The sequence below is a fragment of the Hylobates moloch genome, unplaced genomic scaffold (genome assembly GCF_009828535.3).
Source record: "Hylobates moloch isolate HMO894 unplaced genomic scaffold, HMol_V3 SCAFFOLD_4, whole genome shotgun sequence".
Taxonomy (NCBI): domain Eukaryota; kingdom Metazoa; phylum Chordata; class Mammalia; order Primates; family Hylobatidae; genus Hylobates; species Hylobates moloch.
Genome location: NW_026652279.1, coordinates 85,775,891 through 85,790,802, shown reverse-complemented (window position 1 = coordinate 85,790,802; position 14,912 = coordinate 85,775,891). Strand labels below are relative to the sequence as shown.

Genomic DNA, 14,912 nt, shown 5'->3' with positions numbered 1-14,912 from the left:
TTTGTTATCCTCTGGGTGCCCCACTTGCCTTTTAGTGTCATTGAAGATACATTGAATGTGTTTCCATTAGGTTTATACTATGAAGAGTAAACCATGCCTGTCTTGTGTCTTTGTACTCCAGTAAGAATCCTTCATAATATATCGTGTGTGGGGAAAACATTTTTATTTTTTCTCTAACTGCCAATTTCCATTTTTGTGGCAGTTGCATTGTAGTGATAATTGGCAGGAGATGAGAATATTGAATTAGATACAGATGCAAAATAAAGGAAAACATCATGCATTGTTTATTGAACAATAGGCTTCCCTGTTGAACACTAGGCTTGCCTGTTTTTCATTTGGAGTTTATAGACATTTTTCTGGTTTGTTTTCTAACTTATCAAATGCATTTGCGTTTTTGAATTGAAGTACTGTAAGTGAAACAGACTTTAAAGTTAACTTGAAACTGTTCAAGTAATATTTTTTCTAATCTTGTGCTTTAGTTACAATTAGTTGATGACGTATATCCAGTATACTTCACTTTGTATATGCTCACTTCATTAAGGAAGTAATGTGGTCTAATTTAAAGACTCTTAATGGGGTAAAGGGGTCTGGTTTTCAGTGTGAACTTTGGTGTTAACTTTAGGTATTTGATTATCTTGCCTAGTTTCTGCAATAGTAAAATAAAAGCAATAATGGAGACTTCAGCCCAAAAAGTTTCCTGTGCAAGGAATTACCAGGTGAATAATATATGTGAAATATATTAAACTACTAAAGTCATATGCTAAAGCATTAAAGCATTATTCACTTTACTATTCTCACAGTTTCATTTTAAAATGAGGCATTTCTTTTGTATTCCACAAAAGTTTATCTTTTCCTTCTTTAGGCTGTGCAGGGTCGGTCTATCACCCAACAAGACCGAGATCTCCGAGTTGATTTAGGATTTCGAGGAATGCCAATGACTGAGGAACAGCGGCGCCAGTTTAGCCCAGGTCCACGGACTACAATGTTTCGTATTCCTGAGTTTAAATGGTCTCCAATGCACCAGCGGCTTCTCACTGATTTGCTATTTGCATTAGAAACTGATGTACATGTTTGGAGGAGGTAGAAATATTTCTTTTTTATAAATTAAAAGCAAATATTTAAAATCTGCCATTGCCTATTCTATTTGGTTTTGACAAAACCAAAAATCTGCCTTGATTAAAGGAATTTCCACATTTTTCTTGTATCCTGTTTAAATTAATACCATGTACTAAATTTATTAGTGATAATATTATATATTGTTTAAAGTTTAAAATCACCCTGTGACGTGTATTCAGAGCCTGTAGTATTTAAGCAGTTAGTGGATATCGGTTCAAAGATGATAACTTAGACAACAAATCTACATAAATTAAAACATTGCCTTTCTAAATTTTCAATTTAATTTTTTGATAGTAAATGTGAAACATTAATTATGAGAGCACATCATTTACATAGGCATGAATACAATTAGGAAGTTGATGGATATAAGTAACAAGGGCAACTTAAATGATCTAGCGCAACATTCTTAGGAATGTTGGCTTCCAGGCTTCTCCTCATTTTCCTTTTAGGATTCAAGGTGGCTGCTTCAGCTCCCAACATCAATTCATCACAAGAAATCTGCCCAAATTAAAAGGCAGAGATGACTCTTCTTCCTTCCTCTTCTTCCTATTTTTCCTCTGCCTCCTCTTCTTCTCTCTCCTCTTTCACTTTCTCTTTTTCTTCTCTCTTTTCTTCTTTGTTTTTTAAAAGAAGCCCGTCAAGAAATTTCCCCCTTATGTCTCATGAGCGAGCAGGATCACATCCTCTTTCAAAATCAATCATCAGAAAAAGAAAATGGGATTATAATGACTGGTTTTTAGGGACTAAAATTAACTAGTAACTAGGGTTAGGCTAGTCTTTCTTATACCCAATTAAGCTCAATAATAAAACAAAATATAAAATGTGTGTTAGCAGGGAAAAAGTTATGACTATTGTGGAAGTCAATAAAGTCTGCCATAGAAAGATTTTACTTTTGATTTTATTTGATCAATTTGTTCTTAGACTACTCATATATTTTCATTGCTAATTGTTATATGATAAATTACCTAGAGATGGTAACTAAGGAAACCTAAATACCATGAAATACATTGCTATTAACATGAAGACCAATGTATGGAAATAAATTATGTAATTTAATAATTATAATATCAGTAACCTCCAAGTGAGTGATACTCAGCTTTTTTTCCATCCACCTACTCTGTGTTTTTGTTTTCTTTAATGGGCTCTCATGAAATTACCCAAGTAGAATTTAATGTAATTTAAATTTTTTTAAGGTAGCACTTTATTTTTAGGACAGGGAGAAACATTTTGAAATTTAAGATACACAGTGATAGATAATAATTCACAACTTTCAAAGGGTGAGAATTATTGACTTAATTTTGACCATGGAGTAATTTCTTTTTTTTAATCTTATTTTTTTCCCATTAAAAAACAGTTCAGGCCAGGTGTGGTGGCTCACACCTATAATCCCAGCACTTTGGGAGGCCAAGGTGGGAGGATAGCTGGAGCTCAGGAGTTCGAGACAAGGGCAAGACCCTGTTTTTACAAACACTGGCTAGGCATGGTGGTGTCCACCTATAGTCCCAGCTACTTGGGAATCTCCTGGGCCCAGGGAGGTTGAGGCTGCACTGAGCCATTATCCCACCACTACACTCTAGCCTGGGTGACAGCAGAGATCCTTTCTCAAAAAGAAAAAAAAAAAAAAATTATATTCTTGACTGACACCAAACGAAAGCAGGGTATTTTTTTGACATCTACATTGTATGTTTTATATGAGAACACTGTACTACCAACTTACTTTGAGATTTTTTTCCTTTTCTTATTAAGTAAGTTCTTGGATTTGTGCTGATTTATTTATACTCCTCTATCATGTCACTTCTTTAACAGTATACATTTTCAATGTGACTAGTCAAAGGTGGGGCTGAAGTCATTGGGGATGTGACAAATTGAAACTGCCTACAAAATAGAACTTTCAGTTAAATTTTTAGGTTTTCAGTTTCAAATTTTATTTATGGTTATGAAAATTTTGAATTGGTTATATTTTGAGTTTCCATATTATTTTTAACATTAGACTTACTTTTTATATTTAAAAGGTTTTGCCTTTCAACAAAAAACAATCAGATTTGGCAAAATAAATATTTTTAGCCAAATTTGTTGATTCAGTCATATGTCTTAGAATCTAGTACTGTATTTTTCAAGCAAAATAATAATATAATGAGTTAATATACTTGGACACAACAAAATCCTGTGGAGATGAATGCTTAGTTTTTGGTAATATGATATCTCAATTATAAATTGCTTTATTTTATAATAATTTAATTTTAAATATGGCTAGCTCCTATAATTCTATAATTTTTCACTTGTTATTCTAAGTAAATTGTCTAAGCTTTTCATTTAAGTAAGCCAAAACCTACTCATTTCTGTTTTTTGTATTTTAGCCATTCCACAAAGTCTGTAATGGATTTTGTCAATAGCAATGAAAATATTATTTTTGTACATAACACAATTCACCTCATTTCCCAAATGGTAGACAACATCATCATTGCTTGTGGAGGGATTTTGCCTTTGCTCTCTGCTGCTACATCACCAACTGTAAGTACTTTGCCTCCATCTAGTGGTTATATTTTATAATTACATGACTTGAGCATTTCAGTGGTGTTCTAGGCTGTAAACAGATTTTAACCAGACCTGTACTTTTTAGGGAACTTTTTAACCATTTAAATTTCTATTTCCACCACTTTTGTTTATCAGTGTTGGGTTCCAGCTGTGTGTGCTTATGAAAATATTTCTCTGGTAATTCTGATGAATACTTCATCAGAAGAGTATTGCATTCTTCATCAAAGATATTGTATATCTCTTCAAATCTATAGTACAATAAACTCTTAAAATCCTTGTTGTTTAACATTTTCATTTATTTACTGATTCAACATTTATTTTACAAAATCTAGCCTTGTCTTGATTTGTTTCTATATAAAACATTGAAATGTGTTAATATAATACATTTTAAAGGCATTTAATGTTAATTGTGTATGTCATTTAAAATATAATAGGTCAATGTTAACTTCATATTTTAGTTGTCATTAAAAACAAAATCTTTGATTCATACCAAGGCAGACTCCATAGCTACTTGCTCAGATGAGAAAGAATATAGAATTTTGCTTCCCATGTTACCCATGTTCTTGTTGCCGTATTAGAAACTCATCCTTAAGCTCAGAAAGCATACCTTTGCCAGAGGGAAATATTTCATTTTACTAAGATGTCTATTAGTTGGTGAGACACTGTTTCCAAGTTGATCTCTAAGTTTATTTCATCATTAACAAGCTTTTTCTACATGACTCTTTTTCTTACTGTTCTTTTCTAATGTCACCACCATCACCAGAGCAGCCTTGAAACTTCAGCATTAGCAGCCACAGGCTATATCCTCACACACTTTCCCCAGGCCTTACTCTTCTGTTTCATTCATGAATTTGCTCAAGAAGTCCACAAAGGGAAGCACTCCAGTTCAGAAGGAGGAATGCAACAGAGCAAGTCACCAGTAGGGCCTTAATCAAATTAGCAGCTCAACCAAGGAAATGGAGCTAAGAAGAACAGTATAAATGGTTGATGGTGTGTGAAGAGTGCAAGTATACACACACCACTCCTTTTCTTTAATCTCTCTTTTCCTCCGGTGATTTATACCAAATTCTGGTACATTTTGAGAGGTGTGTATGTTTTTTTAAATGCTTTCTAATAGTGAGACATAGAGGGCATTTTTTTTCTTCTCTCTTTTCTTTTTTTTTCTTTTTTTTTTTTTTTTTTTTTGACAGAGTATCATTCTGTGACCCAGGCTGGAGTAAAGTAGGGCGATCTCAGCTCACTGCAACCTCCGCCTCCTGGGTTCAAGCAATTCTTCTTCCTCAGCCTCCCAAGTAGCTGGGATTACAGGTGTGCACCACCACACCCAGCTAATTTTTGTATTTTTGGTAGATACGGGGTTTCACTATGTTGGCCAGGCTGGTTTCAAACTCCTGACCTCAAATGATCTGCCTGTCTCAACCTCCCAAAGTGCAGGGATTACAGGCATGAGCCACCGCTCCTGGCCAACGTGTTTTTTGTTTTATATATTGAAGACTGAATAAATCAGTATTTTATTTGTGACATTTTTCTTGATCATATAAATTACATTTTGTGTTTTATAAATTATCATTTGTTATGAAGAAATTTTTAAAAGGTTGTATTGAAATTCACTTTGAAATGTAATATTGAATGTTTTTAAATTTTGCATGGAACATAAAATGCTTCTTATGTAAAAAAACAGTTTAGCAATAAGTTATTTAAATTTGTGTAGGTTTAAAATATTCACATTACTAAATAGTGTTCCAAATTTTAAAGGCAAAAGATCTTTAACTATTAAGATAGAATATTAAAATAATGAAGTAAACTATAACATACATACTATTGCACCAGTCAAATTTGCTTATTTATTTGATGATGACTGTATGGTAAAGATACTGACGCTTTGAGATTGGCTTCCAAAATTATTACGATTCAGTTTTGAGCACTGTAGTTTGGAATTTAAAATTATTTATTACCTAGACTATCTCAACAGACTTGGGAATTCATTCCATTATAGAAACCTTTGTTTATTTTCTCAATTTCTATATTTCTGTTATTTTGGCCCATTAACTGTTTGGACCTATGCCTGGTTGTACACCATACCTGATTTTATGATTTTTGAATGAATTGCTTCCTTAAGAGAAATAGCTGAACCTTTCTCCCATTTTGTATCTGGTAGAACTATGATTGGTATTGACTGCTGAATGTTGTTTTTCTATTATGAATGTTGTTTTTGTATTACTGGGTTGTATAATATTCTTGCTAGAAGTTGTAACGTAGCAGAGGGAAAAAGTTGGGAAAGAGGAGGTTGAATAATGAGGGAAATTAAACCTGAATATTTGGGCTTTTTATATTTAAATTTAAAGTGTAAAAAGCCAAAAGAGAATTTTGGAAGGGAAAAGTGAAAAAAGGAGACATTGGCAACGTGAAGGTTACTGAAAGGAAACATTGTCTTGTAGGTGCTTTTAGAATTTTAATCCTAGATATATGAAGAGAGATGGAAACATTTGAAACTAAGGTTTGAGTGAGCTGGTAATTTTGTGTATATATATATAGTTTTTCAGAATATTCTTACTATATGCATATTATGAAGAAATAGGAATAATAATGGTTTATGGCAGTAGTTTGCAAACTTTTGTGTATGGGGCCAGATGGGAAATATTTTAGGTTTCATTGGCAGTATTGTTATCTGTCATAGCTAGTCAACTCTGCTGTGATAGTACAAAAGCAGCAATAGACAATACATAAACAAACATTTTTTGTCTGCCATTTCTGTGAGATTGACATAGAAGTGGTCTCTTTTCTGCCCTGGAAATTTAGATGAGTACAGTAATTTATACTAGAGATAACGTTTTTGTATTGCTGTTATAGTATCATCATCATGGAAGAAAATTTTTGAACTGTTTAATCTTAGTTGGAAGGAACATATCTTAATGGAAACTTAAGAAAAAAGAGTATATATATAGTTTATAATGATAGTTTCAGCACCTTGAACTTAGTACTCTTGAAGAAGCAGCACTTTAAGGGAGTTTCAGTTTTGCCTAGATTGCTTAAATTCATATGTAGCATAGAAAATAAATTACAAAAAATAGTTTCAGATCTCCGAGTTAGACCAATAGTTTTAACTGTAGTACTCAGGGAAAAAAAATAGACCTCTTAGTATGTAATTTGGCCAATCTTTGCTTTGGGAAAGCAGCATTATTTTTGTTGCTGATTTTGTTAGTTGATGTTTCTGTGACTAGCTAATAGAATCCTCTCATTTATTCTCTAATATATTGTTTAACTTGGTCATAAATGAAAGTGAAAAATTGGAGAAGAAAAAGAAAAGCAAAGAACATGGATCAACCACAAATTGCACACTTTGTGATTTTCAGTTGACCACTTTAGTCAGCCATCCAGAACACTGAATATTATGGAGCTTAATTCAGGGCTTAATTTTCTCTGTCCCAGAAAAGTAGTAGAGACTGACATTTCTAGCTCTCCTAATAGTTGCATAATTATAAGAGAGAAGAGCTGCTTTTTCTATTCTGTCCAAAAATAACAAAGTCTTAATTTTAGTTTATTTTTATTATCAGAATATATCATAAATAGATTTGGAAAAATTACGAATAATGTTGTTGGTTTTGCTGTTCTTTTGTTTATCTCATAGGACTGATCATACTTTACTATTCTCAGGATGCTTTTATATGTTTTCCTATACAATGTACCATGAAAATAGCAGATTTTAAGATTTATACTCACATGTACTTGTCAAAATTAGGAAGAATAGTTGATTTTTATTGTGAAACCTAATTCTATCTGATATTTGAATATAATGAATATAATTATTAATGTAATAATCTTAAACTTAGTATAATACCTATTTAATTACCTTTATTCATATTCAGGCCTCATTTATTTTCTAGCATGGAAAAGTGGTTTATAAGTTATAATCTCTCAAATATTTTATTATTTTATTAACTTCTGGGAATTTTCAACTATAGGAAGGGTTCTGTATATTTGAGAATACAAATTACATTATTTCCTTATAGAAAATTCTAGAGGTTGGTATAAATAGTTCATTTCCCTGAGTCATTTCTGCCTAAACCAGAATTGAGGTAGGGATTTTGCAGAGGCATTACATTAGCTTATTTATTAAAATGTTCCATTAATTATAGGAAAAGATACTTGTTTTGTAAAATAGAGTATGCATTATTTCTAATATATGAACTATACTTACATATATTATTTGGGCAGAATTACTACAATAAAAAATAAATTGAAGTCTAAATATTTGATATTTAACCTTGATCATGTATAATTTATAAAGTGAAAATCTGAGAGTTTTGCTTTTAATAAAATAATCAAATATAATTTTTAAATATATTATTTTGTGTTTCAATTTTACATTGTATTTTCATTTAATTTAATAATTTCCTTTTCTTGTACTTTTTTGGTCTGTTGTCTGTTTTGTCTAATGCATGTCCAGGGTTCTAAGGTTAGTATTACTTTTGTAGTAATTTTCAGCTTTTCAGTTTCAAGTTTTATTTTTACTTACTTATGAAATTTTTGACTTGGTTATATTTTGAGTTTTCATATCATCTTTAACATGAGACGTATCTTTTGTATATTTAAAAGAGTCATTGAAAGGATTATCTTCCCAATGCATTGTTGTATTACTATTTTATTATGCACAATAATCTCTAAACTATCATAATGAACACAATGGTGTTACAGTCATATGTACAATCAGATTTTAATTGGTTCTAAGGAAAGCAAATTGGATGAAATATTTTAAGATTTAATAATTGTATGAGAGTGATCTTTATTTTTTAGCCCTATCTTTTGATGCTTACATACTTCATTTTTTAAATTACTTTTATATAAAATGGAATACAAATTCTCTTTTAGACTATTGTTTCAAAAGTGCCTTCTACTTTAAAATTTAATTTTTTCAGTCAAAAAAACACTTCGGTGGATTATATGGACACCTTAATAATTCTATTTATAATTCACTCATTTTAAAATGAAAGCATGGTTTGACAGGGCAAAACACTCAAAACCATTAAATAATGAATATAGAGAGATAGCTATCTGCAATTTCAGTGATTCAAAATGATGAAGAATTTCCTTGGGAACACAGATCTAGATATTCTAAATTCTTAACATTTGAAAAATTATTTATAGTATTTGATAGACCTAAGAAATGGCCAAGTTCTTCATTCCTTTATAGAACATTTTAAATTGAAAACAGATTTAAAATGAATTTTTTGCTTTTTCTTATGAGCTATGATGTCATGGTCATAGATTTTTAATTGATATTATGAAGTGATGCTGTATATTCATGAAGTGCTAAGAAGTAAAGAATCTGCATTTTAAAATCCAAGTAATGAATTAATCATTTCTTTATGCCATGTGTACTGAATTGGCATAATGTTATAACAACTGAAAACACATTTCTGTCTCTTTCCAGGCTCATTTTAGAGAGAATGGTTTTAACCCTATTTTGTTGTTAAATGGAAGGAGGAATGGTTGTTACATTTTACACATCATTTAAAACTGAGCTTAGTTATATAATGCTTGCAGTAGTCACCTATCATTTTTATTACCCATTTTGTGCACAAGAAATGTTTTGAGTATTTTGAGTTCTTTTTTCAGTGTTTTCTGCTCACATTTCCATGTTAATGCTCCTGCTTCTTCCAAGCAGGGAGAAGTTTAGGTATAATGATGGCTATAAACAATGTCAAAATGGAACATTAAATAGGAGTAGATACCTATTACATATGCTAACCTTGTAGTTGAATTTATCATTTGGTTAAGAGGTAATGTTGATTGGAATGGCTAGTGTGTCCCTTTTCAGAAAATTTAAATAATTTTTTTTTACTTATGAAGTATTCCCTTCCTTGGTTCCTTGAGGCACTGATGAAATGAGGCCTAGTCCTAAGGAACAAAAATAATTAAAATGCTGTATAGTCCATGGTGCAAAACAAAATAAGAAATGTTGACATTGTTTAAAAAACCATAAAGTTGTGCATTTTAAGAAACACAGTACTTTGTAATATTCCCTCTGAAATCAGAAATGTAGTGAAAGTACAGTTTTTCAATCTAGAATGCTATGATTCTTTTTATTACTAGTGTTTTATAAGTCACGAATTAAATATCTGTAGACGAGTTAGCGATCTTGATTATTTTTACCCTAGAGGTTTATCCTACATGTAAAGTACCTAGTAGTTTCAGTTTATTCTAAAATGGATAAGAAATTGTTATGCATTCTAATTTGACAGCCATCTCATTTTGATACTAAGTTAAATTGCCATGTATTTTCCCTATTATTCATCATACATCTATAGGAAAGAAAAATCAAAGCATGTATTTTTATTAATGGGAATGAAGATTTTAGAAAAGAAATATCAATTTAAAATCTTTACAAATTACAAAACAAAACTAGTATAAGTACATATATGTGGTTCTCTCTAAATATCTTTGTGAAATGATCTTAAGTTTAGGATGTCATTTTTATAACTAAAGACATTTAAAGCTGATGTTGATTTTAAAATGGGCTTTTCCTTTATTCAAGGATAATTGGTAGGTAAAATAACTGAATTTGGTAACCAGCTCTGGTGGTATATGGAATTAGTTGAACATTTATTTTATTTATAAAATATGGTAAATATATTAAATTTATGTTCACTTGTAGTATGTATGTATATGTATTATATTTCCAAATTTCCAAATTTTAAACAAGACTTAAATCTTCTACTTTTTTAAAGACGGAATTGGAAAATATTGAAGTGACACAAGGCATGTCAGCTGAGACAGCAGTAACTTTCCTCAGCCGGCTGATGGCTATGGTTGATGTACTTGTGTTTGCAAGCTCTCTAAATTTTAGTGAGATTGAAGCTGAGAAAAACATGTCTTCTGGAGGTTTAATGCGACAGTGCCTAAGATTAGGTAAGTCTATTAAAACAATAGTGCATGTCAAATAATTACCTACAGAGCAGCTTTATAAAGCACTATGGTACATAAAATATTGATGATAGAAGTTGATGATTATATGATATAGAGATTATCTTGAGATACAGAGATTATTTTTATAATTAATCAGAATTATTAAATTTTTAAAAATTATGCCTTCACATTGGAGATTTCACAGAACTGATCATCTTTAATGGTTCATAGTTTGAAATCAAGAGTGAAATATACTTGGAATTCCTTCAAAATCAATAAGACTAACATTTGTCATTGAAGTGATTTTTAATGCAAATCCATTTATGAATCCAATTTTGGTAAACTAATACTGAGTGTAGTGTCCTGGCCCCACAAATATGTCGGATACACATAATGCTAGAAGGTTAAAATAAACTATCCTTATCTTACTGTTTCTTGGGGTGAACAAATATCCCTAATAAACATTGTTATACCCATGCGTTCACCTTTTATCTGTGTGGCAGTGAAACTTTAGCACTGAAACCTCTTAGTAAATCTGAATGAATTCTTTAGATAAGAACCATTTCTACCTCTCTTAAAAGGAACATTTATTTACACCATCTAGACTTTCAAAACAACCAGAAAACTGCTCTTTTTGTACTTGCCTTAGATCATGAGCAGGACATAAGAACTGCAAGGCATGAAATAGGAAGGACGTTCCTGATATGTACTGTTTTCACCCATAACTTTTAAAGATTATGTCAAAAATTCATTTCTGATTCAAGAAAGGAACAAAGACTTGATTTAAGAATGGTGGGATGAAACCTTTTTTTTTTGTTTGTTTCATATTATTTATTTAAAGACAGGCAAGCTGAGAGGAATCCTTTTGTATTCATTATAAGAGAAAGATTGACCACATTAAGATCTTTCTGGCAACCAAGAGGTGTGGGTTAACTGACTGCGGGCCATTAAAGACCTTTCCATTGACATATAACAAGAGCTGCCAAATGAACTGTGTGAGAAAGAGATGTATATATCTTTAAAATGGCTCAATATCTCGAAACCTGCATTTATTTGGTTATTCTGTACTTTTATTTTTAAATATAGTCCAAGACTTTACTCCCTATTTCATTTTTATCCTAATACTACTGGCACATTTAGTTGTTTAATCAACCACAGGAAACTTTTATAAGTTAATAATAATAAAACACTTTTATATTACCTCCTGTGCTATTTACTGTTCTAAGCACTTTCTATATATTAATTCAGTTAATCCTCACAACAGCCCTCTAAGGCAGTTACTTTGTTCATCCTCATTTTACATATGCAAAAACTGAGGCACAGATAGTTTAAGCAGCTAGTCTAAAACCACACAGCTCCAAACTGGAAAATATAGGATTCAAACTCAGGTGATGGTCTGATTTCAAACTCTGCACTATTTGTTACCGTACTCTACTGCTTCTTAAAATAAATGAATAAATAAAAACATGTACGTATTGAATGCTTATTGACAAAGCCCAGAGACTTTCCCACCATGAAAGAAGGTGGATCTGGGGACCCGTGAGACTTGAGTATACTGATATACTCTATTATTGCCCGAAATGGGAAGTTGTGCTCAGTAGAGTCGACAAGATAGTCAAATTAAGGGCAGAAGCTTTATTAAACTTTTAAATCAAATATGAATTTTATGTTTAAAAATATTTTATTGATCCATAAATTCAGAACTGTGAAACTCAGAGGGTAACAGAATAAGGAAGGATACATTGGGGGTTTCAGAGCCTCTGGTAATGTTTTATTTCTTCAGCTAGCTGGTGGTATATGGGTATTTTGTTTTATTTTTAACCATATGTATATTTTGTAGGTACTTTCACTACTGTATTTCATAATTTTAAAAATTATTGGTCTAGTTGATTTTAAGATTAATAATTTATGAAGCAAGGGGAAAGAAAGAGAAGAAGAAATAAACTTTCAACTTTTTCCAGGGTATCAAAGTCAACAGTTTATATTAACAATATGTTTTTGAATTTTTAAATAGTTTGTTGTGTTGCTGTGAGAAACTGTTTAGAATGTCGGCAAAGACAGAGAGACAGGGGAAATAAATCTTCCCATGGAAGCAGTAAACCTCAGGAAGTTCCTCAAAGTGTGACTGCTACAGCAGCTTCGAAGGTAAGTAAACTTTTTTTTTTTTGGTCAAATCTAATTGACCTGAAAAAAATCTTTTTTAAGTTGATGAGAACAAAGTGCCATGGTATTGCTCAGTGATAGAGAGCAAGGGCATTGTCCTCAGGCAGCTCTAGGCTGCTTCACAATTTTGTTACCAAGATTACTTAACTTCTCTGATATTTGTGTGTTTTGGTTATTAAATGAAGTTACTAACAATTTCTACTTGATAAAGTTCTTATAAATATTATAATTAGCACTAAAAACTGTTACTTCTTTTTTTAATAGTCATATATTTTCACAGAGTTTAACGTATGAGTAATTCTCCTCTTAAATGGGTAGGCATAATAATCAACAAAAACTCATTGAATGCCCATTCAGTGAATGGAGTATTTTGAAATATACTATTAATTTTGTTTCTAAATTAGCTCTCTTTATCATATGCTTAACTGGCCCTTGGCGTCACTTCCAGTTTCATTAACATGCTTTTCGAGGTTCTGTGCCTGGTCCTTGCTTACTTCTCCAGCAGCAGCTCTGAGCCCTTTACCCTTGCTTGTGCTGTTTTAGTCATACCATAGACGTCATTCAGTTCATCAAAAGAAGCTATTCCCCCTAACTTCTCAGACTTTTATATGATTTCCTTTCCATAAAGTATTCATCCTTATTTTTTATCCAGCTAAAATCTGTGCAACTACTAGGTTACCTTAAGTGCTACATTTTCTCAGGAAAATGTTTTTTGACACCCTCACTATCACCCCAGTCAGTCTTAGGGTTGTTTCTTCTGTTTGTTGTTTTCATAAAATTACATAGGTCTGTTATCACTCATTACGCTTGTAATTATATGTTTAATATTGATACAGTAACTTTTTGCTCAATAAGTCAAGGTATGAAATAGAAGTTCAATTCATCTTAAAAGTTCTATTGCTTTAAACTTCTGCAGATGGCAAGCAGACTGACCACATTTATCCTATTCGTTGGTTATTTGCAGTGTTGTAACTTTTTTCTTTTTCACTACTGTCAGAGAACATTTGTAATTTGACTATATATTATTTACTGCCCGCAGGACTCCATAGTGCTCTTATTTGCTTGGGAAATTAAATACAAATGGATCATCAGTAATGCCTGATATCATTTGTGTAGGCACAGCAGACAGATAGGTACTTGAGGGCAGTGTCTATGTGTTATAGATCCTTGTAACTTCAGAGTAATTTTTTTTTTTTTTTTTTGAGACGGAGTCTCGCTCTGTTGCCAGGGTGGAGTGGAGTGGCACGATCTCGGCTCACTGCAACCTCCACCTCCCGGATTCAAGCGATTCTCCTGCCTCAGCCTCCCAAGTAGCTGGGACTACAGATGTGTGCCACCACGCCCAGCTAATTTTTCTATTTTTAGTGGAGACGGGGTTTCACCACATTGGCCAGGATGGTCTAGATCTCTTGACTTCATGATCACTCACCTCGGCCTCCCAAAGTGCTGGGATTACAGGCATGAGCCACCATGCCCGGCCACGTCAGAGTATTATAGCACTATGAGTACTTTGTAAAAAGAGGACAACTCTAGAATCAGACAGTTCTGAGTTTGTATTCTGGCTTTACCACTTAACTGGTTTTGCGACCTGAGAGAAATCTCTTAAATTTCTGTGCCTCCATTTTCTAATCTTTAAAATGGACACAAATCTTAATTTACAGAGTGTTTGTATTAATTAGACAAAAAGCGATAATAGACTGACATGCTTAGATTTCTGGCAGTCAGTGAACATTCAGTTATTACTGATTTGTTCCCCTGTCTAGCAGTTTGCCACTTAATATATTGTCGTGAAATGAATAAATGGTATTTTGAAGGTGACACCTTCGAGATGTAAGCACTTCAAAATAGTAATGTATTTAGTATTTTGTAGATATACTAAATAAAGTAGATAATAGAAAGTCCTTAAAGATTTTTATAACTAGTATTTCACTGATTGTAGAATATGGACAGAAAAGCCCAGGGGGAAGGAAATTGGTAGTAACTTATTTGAGCTAATCAGTATTTATCTGGCAAGAACTTTGGTAGTGAAAAATGGGTAAGTAGTGATGAATGTAAAAATACTAGGGGAAGATTTGACATTTCACAACAATGAATGGACCTGAGTGGTGTTTTTTTTTTCCTTCCTGTGTTTATGTGTTTCTTATGTGACATTTTAGGAAGTAAATCGGGTAATTTTTGAATGCAGTGAGAAA

The 14,912-nt window shown here is 32.1% G+C and overlaps 1 protein-coding gene across 4 annotated transcripts in view; it reads left to right on the top strand.

The window, feature by feature from the left end:
* NBEA (neurobeachin) overlaps positions 1–14,912 on the top strand; it is a 736,578-nt gene that overhangs the window by 239,093 nt on the left and 482,573 nt on the right. For all 4 annotated transcript variants that reach the window (XM_058437671.1, XM_058437670.1, XM_032150485.2 and 1 more), the window contains 4 exons: positions 863–1,080; positions 3,474–3,627; positions 10,380–10,560; positions 12,572–12,702. In XM_058437671.1, the coding sequence (XP_058293654.1) occupies positions 863–1,080; positions 3,474–3,627; positions 10,380–10,560; positions 12,572–12,702 (684 nt within the window). The remainder of the gene's footprint in view (positions 1–862; positions 1,081–3,473; positions 3,628–10,379; positions 10,561–12,571; positions 12,703–14,912) is intronic.